At 41.6% G+C, this 17,454-nt stretch overlaps 1 protein-coding gene across 1 annotated transcript; it reads right to left on the minus strand.

The window, feature by feature from the left end:
- Positions 1-10,512: 10,512 nt before the first annotated feature.
- LOC120902032 (opsin-3-like) lies at positions 10,513-12,317 on the minus strand. Its single transcript, XM_040310509.1, has 3 exons — positions 11,856-12,317; positions 11,103-11,783; positions 10,513-11,021 (listed from the first exon to the last, which is right to left on the minus strand). The coding sequence occupies exons 1-3, from the start codon at positions 12,098-12,100 to the stop codon at positions 10,787-10,789; spliced, it is 1,161 nt and encodes a 386-aa protein (XP_040166443.1). The 5' UTR covers positions 12,101-12,317; the 3' UTR covers positions 10,513-10,786.
- Between the last annotated feature and the right edge of the window lie 5,137 nt (positions 12,318-17,454).

A 17,454-nucleotide genomic window follows, 5' to 3' on the forward strand; every position in this document is an offset into this window, starting at 1 on the left:
TTGATCAAAATCACTGTGCCAAAATAAAGTGCCCACTTTATTCATTCTACAGAAAATATTTTTCTGAACAACTATAACACCGAACTTATAATTTATATGCGTTCCTCTCGCATTCTTTATATGTTCGAGGATCTTAGGAGTGTTTTTTTTATTTTTAAAGGTTTATCTAGTTCTGAATCTAGTTTTTGCATCTGGTTCTTCTCAAGCGTTATCCAGAACTTTAAAATTAAATTTATATGTTTGTTACATCAGTTGTATCCACCTTCGCACCTAGAATCTGCCACAAATTCTCGATGCCACCAAGATTTAGACTTTATGGAGGACATGCAAGGTGTTTTATACGATACGAGTTGAGAAATGTTTTTTTTTGTATTGATTGTGTGTGTTGAGATGTTAGCCTTTAGTAACATGTTTTTAGTTTCAAAACCCTTTGTTTTGCCCCAAAACCCCAAAGTATTGATGAAGGATGTTAGAAAAGGTATCAGCCATAGTTGTTCTTTAGATTCACACTAGTTTTCCCGCTATTCCTAAAGATAAACACCACCTAGCTATCGCATTGCCATTTTCTTAATTTACTGTCCGTTAGATGAGGCGTCCTTCAAGCTCCTCGCCCGATCTACAGCAAGACTAACAAAGCCAATTGACTTCGATAAGACCAAGAACATGCATATATATAGTTAGATTGTTGAAATACTGGTATTTGGACAGATGAGTCCAAATTAGAACTGATGTTCAAAAATATCTAGAGGCGCTCCAACAAACCTATATGTCTGAAGCGTGCAATGTGATGACCACGTAGGGGTTTTCTATACGATAAGTGGGGAGCATGGTATGAATCGATGGCATAATGAGAGCTAATACATATAAGCATCCTGTGTGAATTTATCTGTTTGCTGTGAAAAATACGGAGTTGGTAAATAAATTAATGTTCCAACAGGAAGACGAGTCAAGCTATACAAGATTTTTTTTTATTTTTTTTCAATCGAATCGAATAAAACTTCTTTAATGGCTCCCACTTAGTTTTAACTTTAATCCTATCGAGATTTCGTGAGCAAATTTTGATGCAAATGTAGTGAGAATGACGTGATTAGGAAAAACAAAATATGTTAAAGCTCTGAAATACTCCTAGGAAGAACAAATGCCAAAAATGTGCAAATAAAACAAAATAAATTATGTCAAAGATCCTCGAACATGTAAAGAATGCGAGAGGAACGCATATAAATTATAAGTTTGATGTTATATTTGTTCAGACAAATATTTTCTGTAGAATGAATAAAATGGGCTCTTTATTTTGACACAGTGATTTTGATCAATGTTGGAAAAAAATATTTTTTCTTGAAGCAAACTTTTCATTTTTGTCATGTTATGGTACTAAACTTTCTTAAACATATCACAATCAATGTTTAAAAAAAATAAAGCAGTACAATAACTTCATTTTTCACGGAAAAAATGTAAAAAATGTAAAATTGTACGTAGTGGGCACTTTATTTTGCTGGCCACTGTATAAACATCATAAGCTATGATTACATGGAATGTAAAATAAGCTACTTAAAATCCATCCGTTGGTTTTCGTCACGTTTTTATCGCATTTTGGAGCAGAAAAATGGATAAAATGAAATTGATACAGGGAAGTTGTTATGATAGGAAAAAATAAATGGTTTCCCTTGAGGATTTGGATGTTTCATGAAATTGTTAAAATTCGTCTTAATGAGCGTTTCCCATTGATGCTTCAATCGGTCTCACGATTTATAGACTGTTTCCTAAAATTGGGTGAATGATGTGTTTTAAAAAAATGGTGCAACGAGGCAAACAATTGTTAAACGAATTAATTAAAATGTGCAAACGCTGAATAAACTGTGAGACCAATTCATTTGAAAAATCTAAAAAATTCCAAAAATTCCTTATGCACAAAAAATAAGCTATGAAAAGCCCTGCATAAATATAAATAGTAAGTAAATTTGGCTTCGCAGCTATTTCGTTATTTGTTTTTGGTAAGGAATTTGGGAAAATTTAAACAAATCGAACTATTAAATTAGGATGCAAATTTTGGTTGCAAAAGTTCCCTCCCATCCTGATGTCCTGCGATCGTCGAAAAGTCATCCTGCACCTGCTACCGTACCATGCTTTTTTCACAACTCATGGCGATCGTGCAGTAAATGGATCGAAATGTAATGGATGCAATTTCTAGCCAACATCCCCTAGGGGGGCCAATTGCGCTGTAATGTGGCTCTCAAAAAGCCAAACATCCCCTTCCGATCTGGAATACAAAACAAAAAAAAAACACACACACAGAGAAAGGTATACTTCCACTAAAAGACAATCTAATTTCATCGCCAGCTGACACCCGCGCTTGAAATTGAATGTTTAACGGATAATTGCCTCGAAGCGAGCGTTTGTATCTCTACGCACCCCAAAAGCACCGACAGTGACAGCCCCCCCCGTTTCTGCGCCACGCCATTCTTACCCGGAAAGAAATGGTCAATCATGCCGTTGGACATTATGACGGTGCCTGGTTGGAAATGATTCCCTTTCCCTCCACACCACCCTGCTACCGTTCGCATTTCGAAAGGAATTGTGCCAATGGTCATTAAAATGGCCATTGATTGCCACAATTCGCTTGGCCCGGTTGGAAATGTGATGCCGGGAAAGATGGCGCCGCACAACGACAACGAGCACGAGACGAGACACCACCAATACGACAACGATGATGATGATGATGATCTCCCACCCCTCCCCCCCACAACCCCGTTCCCACTGTCGCACAGTTTTACGATCATGTCGTTGAAATCAATGAAGTTTGTCTATAAAATCTCGTCCGCCTCGGTCCATTGTGACCGACCGGTGGGCTTGCTGATTATTCTTGCAAGATTTGCCCAACGCCCAGGCACCGGACCGGATCGGGTGGGACGCATTATATTTGCGTGGCTGTAGCGGAAATTGGCCGTCCATCCGTCCGAAATTGGCCGAAAGGGCTTGTTTGGCCGAACTATTTCAACTGTACAGCGCGCAGCATCCACACGGTAAGTTTTATTTCATTAGAAGAGAAATTTAATTTGCAAAACAACCTCCAACCAATTCAGCGTCAGCGCCAGCGGTGGCACCGAGCGCGGACCCGAAAGCCCGAAGACGCGCAGGGCATGCTGAAAGACGATGAAATATGAAATTCGTGATTTGAACAACATGAAATCGAACAAAATAATAGAAACCGCAATCCGCGGCGCGGCGCGGCGGTCATTGTTTAAGGGCCGGACGGTGCCGGCTTCGAGTGTTGTGCTGCGCAAATCGATGCAGCATTTTGAATAGATTTAATTAAAATTTCTCATAAAAGGGCAAAAGGTGAACTGCAGATGGAATTGATGGTGAACGAAACTTACGATTTGTAGAGAGAGAGAGAGAGAGAGAGAGAGAGAGAGAGAGAGAGAAAAAGAAAGAGAGAGAGAGAGAGATAGAGAGAAAAAAAAGAAAAAAAAGAGAGAGAGAGAGAGAGACAAAGTGGTGCAGTGCTTGAGTACGTTTTCTAGTTTAGTGCTCGGATTTGTTGCGATCTCGTTTTACGGTTCAATTTTGGGCACGTTTTCTGAGGTATGGCTGGAGTTAACTGGTGTGTTCGTTAAAAATTCGTTCGCAGTAGAAATATCAATATCGGCGAGGCAAGTGCCGAAAGAAGTTTTGAATTTTTAAACACATAAATCAACGACGAATGGTGCGGGATGGTTTTGGTATCAATTTTAATAATTAAGTTTAGAAAGTTAAAACTTGATTTATCAAAACGTCCAATTCCATTTTTAGACAGACCATCGCGCTCGGTAGGATGGATGCAAGGCAAAGGGTAGGAGAAGTAGAAGTCTGAAAGTTAGTATCAATTTGGTTTGGAAATTATTCATATTTACTAACAGTTGCGGTTCTAAAACGTTTGGCATGTTTAACATAATTGTTTCTTTCTGGAACATAATAGTTACATACGCATAATAATTGAATACTGATAACTCATGCCCGCAGGTTATATATGCCGTAAAAGTGTATACTTTCATTAAATGATTCAATAATTTATCTGGATATAACATTTGTTTTATTGTTTGGGGTTAATTGGGCTTACACAACTTAACAACAAGCCCGTCATGGGTTCAAGTCCTGTATGGTCCGAGACAACACCCCCTGCCACCCCATACGTAAGGGGATAATCAATAAGTCACTGTTAGTTCAAGACCGGCCATTTGCAATGTTTTTTCATCACCATCATCAGAAGCATATTTCAAGGTTCCAGCCATTTTGTTCGTCCTCCATAAATATGTCGAACTTCATCAAATTAATAATTCTATTTCACATAACATGTGGCGCTTAATATGTTACGCATGTCCTACAAATAACGAACAAAATCGGTATTGTCGGCAGGAGTTTCGGCTGCATTTTCAATGTATCCAAAACATTACGATCAATGATCAACTCTGACGAAAGAAGGGCGAACTGGATTAACTCCATCTCCAGTTTGTTTGAAACTAATAGTGTTTGAAAGGAATTGGGTTGGTATTACACCTGTTTCCAGCGTTATAGTTGAATCTCGTGCCATTAGCTTCGAATCGCGTGTCGTCACCTACGAGTGCCTTTACAATCGAATGGCACGCACACTGTGGTCGTCGCAGTAACGGAATGCAACGTTACTGTGACGATCCTTTGGTAAGTTTGTTCGTCCGCCCGTCCGTGGTAACCAAATTCCATCGCGGGTTCAATCTTTGTATATACCGACCCCTACCAATGAAGGACTTTCCGGCGGCGTGGTACATAAGTGTTGTATACGATAAGATAGATTGCCGACCCCTGGGGACGAAGTGGTGAGTGCCGCTCGGGGTTCGATCGTAGGTACGTTGGTGCAGGGAGATGGGAGTTCGAGGCTATCTCTCTAGGACCGCGATTGAGGTCGGACGTGAACCGATGGTACGTGGAACACATTGTAATTATATTGTAATAAAAGGTTTAACAAATAGTTAAAAGTGTAAGCGATGCAACAATAAGAATTAGCGAAATCCTTTTTTTGCCAGCATAACCGCGAAGATTGTTAAGTCAAGCAGAAGAATGATCGTTTAATACTCTTTCGAAAAAAAATAAATAAATCATTTTATTTTGAGCTACGTAACAAAAATTAAACTCCCCCCTCCCCTCTCCCATGTAACAAAACGTAACGTTTTACGACACTCCCTCTCTCCCCTATCAGCGTTACGTAATTGATGGATGACACCCAAGAGGGTTTCGTCAGATTTGGTCTTTGAGGTGAACTGATTTTTCAGGCTGTAGAATGACCGGTTGGCAGCCAGCATCCTTGCGCGCAACTCTGCTACCATGCTATTGGCCTTTGTTCAATTCAATTCCATTAAATTCAAGTTTATTCAAATTGTCAGCCTAATGATTTAGCAATTCCTAAATCTAACTAAATTCCTAACTTAGATGTGTCATGCCTACGTAGATTCTGATTATTTATTGGTAGGCCCGCTGATGTTGCCACCATCAGTTTGGCCTTTGCCTCGTTTATCTGCAATCCAAGGTTCTCTGCCGCCTGCTCTAACCCTTGATAGGCTTCTGCTACATAGGAGTGCCGCAAATCAAGGATGTCTATATCTGGCCATGTTGTACGCATGGAAACGGACGACCCAGCCCGTAAAGTCTTTTTAGGCCGTCCACAAGGACAGAGGAGGCGTGGTAGGCCCAAATTGAGGTGGCAAGATGGCGTGGAGGCGTCCGCCATTAAGGCCGGGATAACGGACTGGCAGACGAAGGCGCGAGACCGTGAGCGGTTTCGGACACTCCTGAGGCAGGCCAAGACCGCAAAGCGGTTGTAGCGCCGGATAAGTAAGTAAAGTAAGTAACTATATCATCAGCTATGCCAGGATCTGGGTTGACTTATAGCAAATAGTTCCCGTAGTCTCCACCCTCGAGTCGCGGATGGCCCCTTAAATACGATAAAGGTAAGTTCATCCCCCTGGCGCGCAGACATTTGGAGTTAGCAAAAGGCCCTGAGAGTTTTCCATCCACCTTCACCTGGCAAGTGACGTTGGTCATAGTCATTCCAACTAGCCATTCTAACTGGAAAGAATGCCTGTTTAAAATTCAAACGGGCACGAACCTTGAATGGATCGAGTCTCTCATACTCAAGACAGTTCATCCTGCTGTATGGGTAAACCAATCAACTCACTGATATCCAAGGCCAGTGAGTAACTATAGCGGATAGATAGACCAGTACTCTTCAATCATTTTAGGAACACATATGACTTAGTTTGGTATATATGTATACATTTTCGGCTGCCCACATAAATTGAGGATAATTATTTATCCGGATTAACCTATGTTCGATGCTTCTTGGCCAGACCATAGAAGGTTTGAACATACGATGGGCATATTGATAAGTCGTGTGAGATGGCGATGACCGGTCTGCCCCATCTAGACCACCTACGGTTATTACGCCAGATAAGAAGCATTGAAGCGTTGGAATAAGATTTTTGGAATATTTTTATGTACTCCTCGGATTGTATATTCTCCAATTGTATAATATTAAAACGAGAAATGAATACTATCCTGTGTAAAACCGGATAAATCAGCTAGTTTATAATTACCCAAACATTTACTTATTGAAATCGAAATTTACCATAACCATTGATAAAATTTGTTACTATCAATTTTTAGATTCAATTTAAAGTTCATACATTAAAACAAAATGAAATAAAGCAAGATTAAATGCATATTGATCGTGTGCAGTATCGCCGACTTTGCACCAACATTCTGCACTCTCCGCTAATAGATACATAATTGTCTATTGCTGGTGTGTATTAATTCAAATTTAATTGCACTCGTTTTGCCCGAAAACCGTTTCCCTCACACCTTGGCCCACTGTACACTGTACAGCGGTCTCGGGCGGTTCGGTATTGTATTGTCCTCCCTAAAAATGGTTAATTTTAAAATTGTCATAAAACCTGACACTATAAAGCTTTGTGCGTAGCAGCTACCTACCGTGCTAGGTAATACAGACGAGCGTTTGCCGGGGCTAGAGAGTCGCAATGCAGGCAGCAATTCGATCGTAAAGTGACACCGGCAAATCCACTAATAGCTGCAGGAATGTGTCTGCTGAAAAATGCGGCCAATTAATCCTGCTTCGGCGACCGATGCTAATGGATGAGGCCGTACTTTGGAAAAAGGGCTGTAGCCAATTGTGCCTGTCTGTGTGCGTGTGGGGTTGCGTTTTAAATCTTTTCAAGCATTTCGGCGAATTATTTGTGACACATGTAAGCTTAATCATATCATGATTTATCCCAAAAGCAGCCGCTCGAAAATTGATAATTGGATTCACCGAATTCCGTAACTGACAGTGGCCACCGGTGGGAAAATGGCTCTCAAACGTGGTTCATCATCTTCAATGCTTTAAAGACTGAGTCGTCGAGTCACAACTAACGCACGGTCGCATGGTGTGGAAAAGTGTGGGGAAAAGTGAGGAAACGAGCTTAACGTTAAAAACACTGTGCAGAAATCGAAAGAAAACTCGATTACCCTTACGCCGAAACGATTTATCGGGCGTACAGTAAATAGCTAATGAATGAATAAATAATGAGTTTTAATCAATCTAAATAAATAGATCCCATCTAACAATCGGAAACAGTGGTGGCGCTCCACGAGTTTCGCAATAGGCCGAAGGAAACTTGAAAGCTTAAATGTGGCTACAAGAGCTGCTGGTAGTTAAAGAGACTTCGCTAGCAGCTCAGCCCGCCTTCATTAGGCGTTTGTGTTCATTTGCAGCAGTGTACTGAGTACACCCGGGGCAAATGCGCGGAATAACGGCGAGACGATGATATGGCCGTTGAATGATTGGAACGCTTGCCGGGTTGGGTGCACCTCCCAAAACCCTTGCCGGGTGGGATGGCGTGTGGATGGCGTTGGGCGTTGGGGTTTCGCTTCGGCACTAATTAATACGCACTCAACGTTTTCAATTGCCTGTCGGTGGGGAGGAAGCTGCTGTTGAGTATGAGCAATGCGTTAACATGCGCTACGATGGGTTAGTCAATCGTTGGTAGCCTAACTTTTTTCGATGGTGCAGAGTAAATCGGATCGTTTGATACAGCATTAGTGGTAGTTGAGAAATGCTGAGTGCTTGAGAGTGAAATGAAGAGAGAAGTGACACCATTTTTAATTGCTGCGCTTGATGATAAAATAGGGATAATATGTAGAAGAATGGTGTTCAAGTTGCATGGTGGAAATGTTTTTATAGAGCGCAGAAGATTTGTTTGCACACCCATGTGGAATGACTACAAGCTTGAGAAGGGCTACAGTTCTAAATTAGCTCCATACACATACATACATTTTATAATATTCAAAAAAGGTATAAAGATTACTTACTACTTAGGTGCTATCTTACGAAGATTGTAGAATTAAGATGTTTTCAAAATTTGATGTAAAATACTTTACATTGTGAACAGGTTTCTTATGCATTTCAAACGGCTTTGAGGAATGAAAGTCAAGTGCGATCTAAGTTTACTCACAAGTCATACACACAAATGAATCCAAATCTTACAGCTTTTGCATGAGTATTTTAATTGTAAGGTAAAAAAAGATTCACAAAAAGTAATATGTAAAAGAAGAGTAACTAAGATTAATTGTAACAAAACCTAGATGAAAAATAATAAATATAAAATAAAACAATTTAATAGCATACAACTGAGAAAACATACAATAAAGGAAATGTTAACGAAGAGAGTAAATAGGAGAGAATTGACTATTTACTCTGAAATAGGAAGGGTCTGAACTATTATAACATGCCAAAAAGTGTATACATCAGGGCCTATGATGTTCTTCCTCACTAATGCATCGACAGACGATTTAACAATTCGTTCCATAGCAAAATTTAGAGTTTTAGTTTGCATAAACTCTGGAGTAGTTCGAACAAAGAAGCCAAAATCAACGTGACGGCCAGTGTGTGGATTGATATCAAGATATAAAGGTCACTCGATCCTAACAAACCCGTTGCTTCGCAATATACGATACAAAGGAAAGGAAGTGATGCGTTCAACTAGGTAGCAAGGAATAGTGTACTAATCGAAAAAAAGTAGAACGCTAATTGCATGGTTCCCATAGTTTTTTAGCTCGTTCCCACGATTTATGGAGCGTTACCCATATTTTTTAAAAATTGGATTGTATTTATGTCCAATAGCACAAAAACAAAATTATGATTAAACTATTCAAAAATATATGGGAAACGGTGGGAAATACATCGTGAGAGAGGCCCAAAACTTTACAGGAATCACGAGGAGAAGAGATGCAGTACGTGTTAACGACCGAACGAATGAGATAGTCAGTTATATTTTCATTGTCATTGTCGAGTGGACAATACGCAAAACATATCGCTGAAGCTTCATCTACACTTTTTGTTTTAAATTCACCTTTTCTTATTTTTATTGGTGTATAAAAATTTGAAAGTACATTTGGGAGCATAGTTCTTATGATCTACGCGTCTTTTTGGTTTCCTGCTCTTTAGAGTGTTTACGAATTGATTTGGCAGCAGCCTATCTAAAATTTATGAGGTATTTTCAGTGATTCTGATTTTTAGCTTTTAGCTATTTGAACGCAGGGCGAGCCCTCATTTGTGCAGAATGTTATCTCTTTTTGAAATGCTAATCTAATCTAAACTTCCTTCATCTACATGATTAGCGCAAAAGAGTGAAGGTGTCAAATTTTATATGGGATACCTCGCATGATACCTCGCAGGCAGATTTCTCCATACGATTGCACATTATAACAAATTAGCTGTTCGTGTATAAATCCCTTAAAAGACATGGGTGGTCGAATTCAAAGCATGAGTCGGATCGGAGCGGAGTGACCAGACTTTCTCGTTTTGGTAGAATCACATACGTGCAAGATATATCTGATCTGCTATCTGAAGAGAAAAGAATGGTGATCCGAAAATGATACCGGTTCACTTCCATAGTTTACATATTATTAAGTTCCGTTCATCTTATCATGAATTATTCTCAAAAACTGTAGAACATAGTGAGAATTTTGGAAAGATTTAGGGGAGTGTTTTCGAAAAAAGCTTCCCAGTTTGTTATGGATCTAACTGTCAAACCGGGGTTTCTTCCTCTTTTCGTTTTTAGACATCAAATTGCACTAGACAAGCCCACCTGATTGTGTTGTTAGATCTATAAGCTCTAAGTCGCAGTTCGCGTATTGTACATTCGGATACAACGAGCCATTACTTCCAAGCATTTATCGAAGTGAGTTGATATATCAGGTGGACTTCTTCTTCTTCTTCTATTTGGCGTAACGTCCTACGCTGTCTTACATGCCGGTCTATACAGGCTTTCGAGACTTAATTCATTACCACGTCGCCGGATAGTCAATCCTTGCTACGGGGGGACGGTCCATTCTACGCTTGAACCCATGACGGGCATGTTGTTGAGTCGTTCGAGTTGACGACTGTACCACGGGACCGCCCACCAATAAACATACAACAGTCTTTATCGAAAACAAACAACTGTTTAGTTTAGAAGGATAAAATCGCTTCATTTTCGATAGAATGCTGTTTATTTTTTTCGTCATCTATGAACCATAACCTCGTTTGACAAGATCCGATGCAAGCTGACATTTTTCTCATTTGCTTTGCTTAATACGTGCTCTGGAAATGGTTTTGGGTGGGTGTGTGGAGGGGGGGCTTACATCTAAATTCTATACCGTTTTGCAAAAGTCCCGTTCAACATCAAGCAGGTCGATCATCATCCACAGATTTCGTAGTTGTATTTCCGCCTCGCAATGCAATCTAGTTGGCAGCGTTGTCTCCACCGTTACCCGCAGCTTGGTCAGCGACGACGGTGGCTTTGCTTTCGGTCGTGCTGACACTGTCGTCCGCCTCCTTGATGCCCATCCACGGCAGGCGGCGTTCAAGCTCCTGACGGTACTTGGGATGGCTTATGGCGTACACCCACGGATCGAGACAGGACACGATCTTACAGCAAACCGCCGGCACCATGGTAACGAACGGAGTCAGCATCGTCCTGTGGGTTGGTGGGTTGGCGTGACGCCGTGACATTACCATTGACGGTTTGTGTGAAGTGGCTGTGAAGGGTTTTGCTTACCTGTCGCCGAATGCACCAATCATCGTGACGATGGCGTACGGTGTCCAGGCACACACGAACAGGAAGAAGATCGTGAAGGCGGCCTTGGCGATTCGCATCTCGACGGCCTGTGCCTTCTCGCTACGGTTCGCCGTGAGCGATTCGACGTTCATCTTGCGTGCCTGATTCTTCAGCATCATCTCATGCTGACGGACGTGACCGAAGAGCCGGGCGTAGAAGTAGCAGATGAAGATCATCGGAATCACGTACGCCCAGGTGAAGATGCAGCCGACAAATACGCGCGTGTCCGGATCGTCGGTAAGATAGTCGAACGAACAAGTCGTCAGATATCCTTCCGGAATGTAGCGTCCCCAGATCTCGAACAGGGGCAGCAGTGTGAACGGCATCGTCCAGAGCCAGGTAAGGCAGATCAACAAGCTCGCCTGCACACGACTCAGTCGTCCATCGAGCGGGTTCGAGATCGTACGATACCGGTCGAACGCGATCACGGCATTCGAGATGGCACCACCGATGCCGGACATACTGCCGAGGGCCGCATACACCGAGCATCCCACCCCGTAGCCGACCAGTCGCTCCGAGAACGAGTTGACCAGGAACATGGGCATCTCGCACATCATCAGCAGATCGAAGATGGCCAAGTTAATAATGAACATGTTCGAACCATTGCGGAGCGATTTGGAGCTAGTGGAACAAACATGGAAACACTAGTGAGTAGATCAGATTCGCTATTCTATCGACTAAGGTGTCACTTACGTGCCAAAGATCCACAGCACAATACCATTACCGATGAGGGAAGTGTTCATCAGCACGAAGTAGATCATCGCAAGCATCAGGTGCATGTAGTACGGCGGTGAAGGAAATCCCTTCCAGTGATCGTGCACTAGGTACTGCTCCTCAGGTGGGAGATTCCACCCCAGCAGCTTCGGCATTTCGCCAGCAGTGCGCGCCATCGGCATCAGCATGGCGCCCTCCGAGATGGATTCGTTCCCGAGAAACATGATGAGCGGGTAAGCGGCGTAGATCGATCTCACACTCACAAGTTACTCCAAAGCTGCTGATCGTATGTGTAGAGAGTTAGTTCCCGCACAGTTGCTGCACACTGGTGTACACTGGTGTTTCTTTCAAGCACAAACAGAATGTCACTTTCCAGGCGGGGAACAATTTGGACCGGTTCCTGGCAGAAACGCTTCACAAATGTTCGCCTTCTTCCGGGGCACGGATTGGTTTTATACCCATCCATCTCTAGCACCGGGGCACATCGTGTGGACTGATTCGTACAATTGGATTACGAACGCATGTGTAATTCGTAGGGAGCCACTGAAATCAAAGGATTGCATTCTATGGGAGAGCATTGAATTGCATGTGGATGGGTTTTAATTTGATTATCCATTGCGGAAAGAATAATCCAGCGGTGTAACGCCATTAGCCAGTGCAAGGTCAATGGGTTTTGTTCTGATTAGATTTCGATCATTGAGTTTGCATCAGGCTTAAAAAGTCAATAGCTTTTCTCATACCAGTGTACATGTATTTAAAATTAAGAAATGGGTTATTCGACATGTTTGCATTTCAGGAAATCCTAAGCATTTTGGTATAGTGTTTGTTTTTTTTTTTTAATTCTGCTAACGATTAATTGAGGCTTACGAAGCGTTTTTTGGAATCCTTCCCACGAAGTATGAACTGCTTCAAAGTTGTATGATTTTTTTCAAGAATGATTACACAATGCCAACAAATCATGAACGGAACCTACGGTTAATTAAAAAATCATGGATAAACGCTTTGTTTCAGCTGTTGAACTGTTTGCAGCTGAATCTTCCGCTAGACGGTTTAAATGATGAAATCCAAATAGAATTTTTTGAAACAGACAATTGCAGAGATGGATTAGTACAGCCAAAAGTCGTACAATTTAAAGCATTTTTCTTTCTCAATGATGCTAAAACTTAGAATTTATATTAATTATCTTTCTACTATATGTATTCTATTATGGCACCATCTATGATTCTGAGGTTTTTATTTAAGGATCTCAGGATCCAATTTTTGAAAACCAAATAGAAACTAACTTGCGGCACATGTCACTAATTTATGTAGTATTTGTTCCGCGTATTCAAATGAGTATGATATCGCTGTCCTAGACCATCCACACGCCCTGATGGTCCTAGGAAATCAGGATAAGATAGTTGGAACTTCATCAACCAAGTGCATGGTGAATTAAAGCCTGTGGAAGCTCGAAGATCTAGCTGTTGCTAGTCACCGAACCAGTTCTAATCCGCCATGGCAAGGATGCGATACGATCAGTTCAGCTGTGCGCGAAGCAACGCAACATTATTGTGGCAAGTGATGGTAACCCCCTCTAACGTAGTTGTGAATTGTATAAAAACGTTTAAAACGTATTTTAAAAACTCTTTGAATGGTACAGTATGGCCTCATATTATTGCGTGCCAACTAATGAGCTTTCACTCTATTGTTGGGTTGTTTGTGGAATCGCAAATGTGATGATAAAAAAGACATTTTATTCTAAAAACTTAGCGATCAAAACTGAAATTCAACGTAATGTATTTGCTTTATAGTTCTCCATGACTATTAGATGATGTCCGGCTTTTCTTTCTGTAAAAGCACAATCTCATAGGTTGGAGACAACCCAACTATTGAGGTGCCAATTAGTGAACTTCTTCTTCTTTGTCACAACAACTATAGACGGCCCAGGTCTGCCTGTAGTGGAGGCTCGGCTTTCAGTGACTTATTTATTACCATAGCAGGATAGTCCTACGTATGGCGGCACGTTCCATTCGGGGCTGGAACCCATGACGGGCATGTTGTTAAGTTTTACGAGTTGACGATCGTACCACCACACCAACCGACCATACTTTTGAACAGCCTAAGTAAAAAAGACTGTGGAGGTCATGCTGTAGTTGCTTCTCGTGTTATCACTTTCAGAGTTATTTTTGTTAAAATCACAATGAAACTGTTTTGGATCCCACTTGCCAAAGCATCACCATAAAAGAACATAATTTTTAACATGATAGGAACCAACTCACGTGACACCTCCCAATTCACTCCTCGGGTGCTCTAACCAAGGTCCATGAAAGAGAACAAGTCGATGCGTTTAGAACAAATTGACAGAATTCCGTGGGGAATTTTGACAGTTAATTTAAACATTGTTTATGGTCGTTGCTATGGAGCGAATAGGAGTCTTTTTGCTATTTTTGACTCATTTTTGCTCCTAATTGCAAATTTTTTTTGTTCTATGGCTGATTTAATTCAAAGATCTCTTATATTATTCGTCACCGGGTTGTAGCAAACGATATGCATATTGTATCAGTGTGTGCCGATTGGATGTTTTATATTATTCTCAGTGGTTAATATAAAGTAAGACTTTTTTACCTTATTGGAACAAGTACTGTGCTGTTTTATGCCTGTTAAACTTTTCTTTCTTCCAGCAGGACCGTTGCAAACGGTAGTGATTTGTGGTCACGGAATAGCAAACAATGAGGTTATTTGAATACAGAGTAGACTGTAATTCTTCTTCTTCTTTTGGCTCAACAACCGTTGTCGGTCAAGGCCTGCCTGTACCACTTGTGGGGTTTGGCTTTCAGTGACTTTTGGATTACCCCCCATAGCAGGATAGTCAGTCCTACGTATGGCGGCACGGTCTAGTTGGGGCTTGAACCCATGACTGGCATGTTCTTAAGTCGTACGAGCTGACGACTGTACCATGAGACCGGCTTAATAGACTGTAATTACTTCTCCTTTATTCTCCAGTAGTGATTATCCGGAAGAAATTTGACGAATCAGTAAGTGTTCGCTAATCGGGACATTTTTACTTTCCAGTTAGGGGACGATGTTCGATCGACTTGTTCTCCTTACAGGGTTTCCCACGATTTATTGGTCAGTTCCCATGATTTTTTGGTGCGTTCCCACGATTTTTTGATCGTATCCCATATATTTTTGGTTCATTCCCATAGATTATTGGTATCGTCCAGTTAGATATCAATACAAATAAACCAAAAAAATATGGGAAACGACCAAAAAATCATGGGAACCTACCAAAAATTGATGGGAACCAACCAATAAATCGTAGGAAACTCTGTAATAGATCTTGGAAAATGAGTTGACAATATGGATGCATGTATTAGTAAGCCGTGGAAAATGTTAACATCGAAATCAAAGGCGTTGAGATCAATGGCAAAAGTTATTTATTCTATTGGAAAACCCTGTAGTCAAATAGATGCGCCTACGTTACTCAGCTCTATTCCTATTTATGTGTTCAACCGATCGCTCCGTATTCGTCCTTCCTGATTAATTCCGAAACACCGTTCTGCATGTGGTCGAAACGTACCGTACTTGTGTGCACTTTCTTCGTTTAACTCCTCATGTAACCTTTTTGATTTCCACAAATCCCTCCCACCACTTTCAGTGTTTCTTAGTTCAGTAATAGGATGGACTAATTAATTTAGGATAGTAAAGGATAGCATAGTTATTAAGCAAAGTATGTGTAACCTGCAAGGCATACATATTAATAGATAATTTAATTGAATTGAATCCTCGTGATAACGGTGCATCGTTGATTCGCCCTAGCCCACACTTACTTTCACATTTAACAAGCATTACCAGTGGCTCTAGCTGGTCCAGCGAGAAGCGGTGTACATCATCTGCTATGTAGGAAAAAGGTGAATTTGCTACGAGGAATACAACTTTAAGACCGTGTTACAGATCGAGTGGCTTTTTGTTTTTTTGTTGTTGCTATATTTCATTAAATAATTATCAGAATAAGGCTTATAGTACACAAAAAAAAATTCGCCGAAAGGCTGCTAGACTTCTCCTCAGCAAAAAGTGTATTTGACAGTAATTTTGTGAGCAGAATGTAAGCTGTGAAAACGTGGCTAATACAAATAAAATAATTGTGTTGCAAGGCTATTGCCAACGTCACACGAAGCGTAAATTTAAAAAGTTTACGCTTGATCTGTATGGGAGAGCGTAAACTTCGCGTAGGCTGAGCTTCAGTTTACGCTAAAGTTTACGCTTCGTGTGACGTCCCTATATGAACCAGCAAGATTAGTAATGTGCTCTCTGGAGCGCACCTACTTCTCTGATCCGACTCCAACTATTGTTAGTCCGATTCCGACTCCGGCAAAATCGAACCACTAGATCCACCCGGAGTCGGAGTCACCCGGAGTCGTTCGGAGCCTTCCGGGGTCGTTCGGAGTCGTTCGGAGTCGGAGTTGTCCGGAGTCGTTCGGAGTCGTCCGGTGTCGTTCGGTGTCGTTTGGAGTCGCTCGTAGTCGTCTGGGGTCGTCCGGAGACGTCGGAGTAGTCCGGAGTCGTCCGGAATCATTCGAAGTCGACCGGAATCGGAGTTGGTTGGAGTCAACAGGAGCCTTTGTGCTTGTGATCAGAATTTTCCTTTCGTTGTGTTTTTGTGTTTCACTTTGCGCGTGCACTTCTTATACAGGCCTTTGTTTCGAAGACTGGCCTCGGCCGACTCCAGACGACTCCGGATGACTCTGTCTGTAGCCGTTTCTGGATGAATCCAGACGACTCCGACTCCGAACGACTCCGGACGGCTCCGAACGATTCCGAACGACTCTGGATGACTCCAACTCCGAACGACTACGGACGACTCCGAACGACTCCGAACGATTCCGGGCGATTCTGGACGATTGCGAACGACTCCGGATGATGCAGGGTGGACCTACCTTCCGGAGTCGATTTCGAATTAATCGGAGTCGGATCGGAGTCGGATCGGAGTCGACTCCGGATTTTGGCAAACTTTACCCATCACTAAGCAGGATTCATTGAAGATGGTAAATACACTTCTGATCAAGATGCGGCTCGCACTGTAGTGCACTGCGGTGCAAAAGGCGTTCAGGTCTGGATCTATGAACATGTTACGGCAACATTTGTTAAATGGCAGCATTTATGTATTTTCTATTTATTTAAAAAATTGTGCACATATTCACTTACAAAAACATTTTAAAATTAAGTTGCATTTTTTTTATTTGTTTTGGTGTGCAAACATGTTTGAAAATGTTCCTGCAACAAATAAACATGAAACAAATCGATTTGTTTCTCTTGCAACAAAATGTCCCCGCAACATGAGTTTGACAGTTCGTCCATACGATTTGGCAACAAATGTTCCCGCAATATTTTCATAGACCCGAGCCTTAGCAAACTCTGTTTCAGGATGAAATTGACCAGTACCAGTCAGATGAAAACGAGTGCAGGCGAGTATGGCGGTATGTTACCATGGAGCGTGCAACTTAGAAAACGTTTGGAAAATCTGGAAAAGCTGAACACATACCTTTGAAAGATTTCACTTTACTTGTCATCATGTAAGTCCCCAAACAGCCAACAGCTT

This window comes from Anopheles arabiensis, chromosome 3, assembly GCF_016920715.1.
Source record: "Anopheles arabiensis isolate DONGOLA chromosome 3, AaraD3, whole genome shotgun sequence".
In the NCBI taxonomy this organism is placed as follows: Eukaryota; Metazoa; Arthropoda; class Insecta; order Diptera; family Culicidae; genus Anopheles; species Anopheles arabiensis.

What these genes read in the sequence shown, in the direction of transcription:
- LOC120902032 (XM_040310509.1), bottom strand. Translation starts at nt 12,100, where the DNA reads ATGTTTCTCGGGAACGAATCCATCTCGGAGGGCGCCATGCTGATGCCG. An exon ending in GTGCTGTGGATCTTTGGCAC is followed by an intron (nt 11,784 to 11,855) that starts GTAAGTGACACC and finishes TTGTTCCACTAG; the next exon opens with CTCCAAATCGCTCCGCAATG. An exon ending in ATTGGTGCATTCGGCGACAG is followed by an intron (nt 11,022 to 11,102) that starts GTAAGCAAAACC and finishes ACCAACCCACAG; the next exon opens with GACGATGCTGACTCCGTTCG.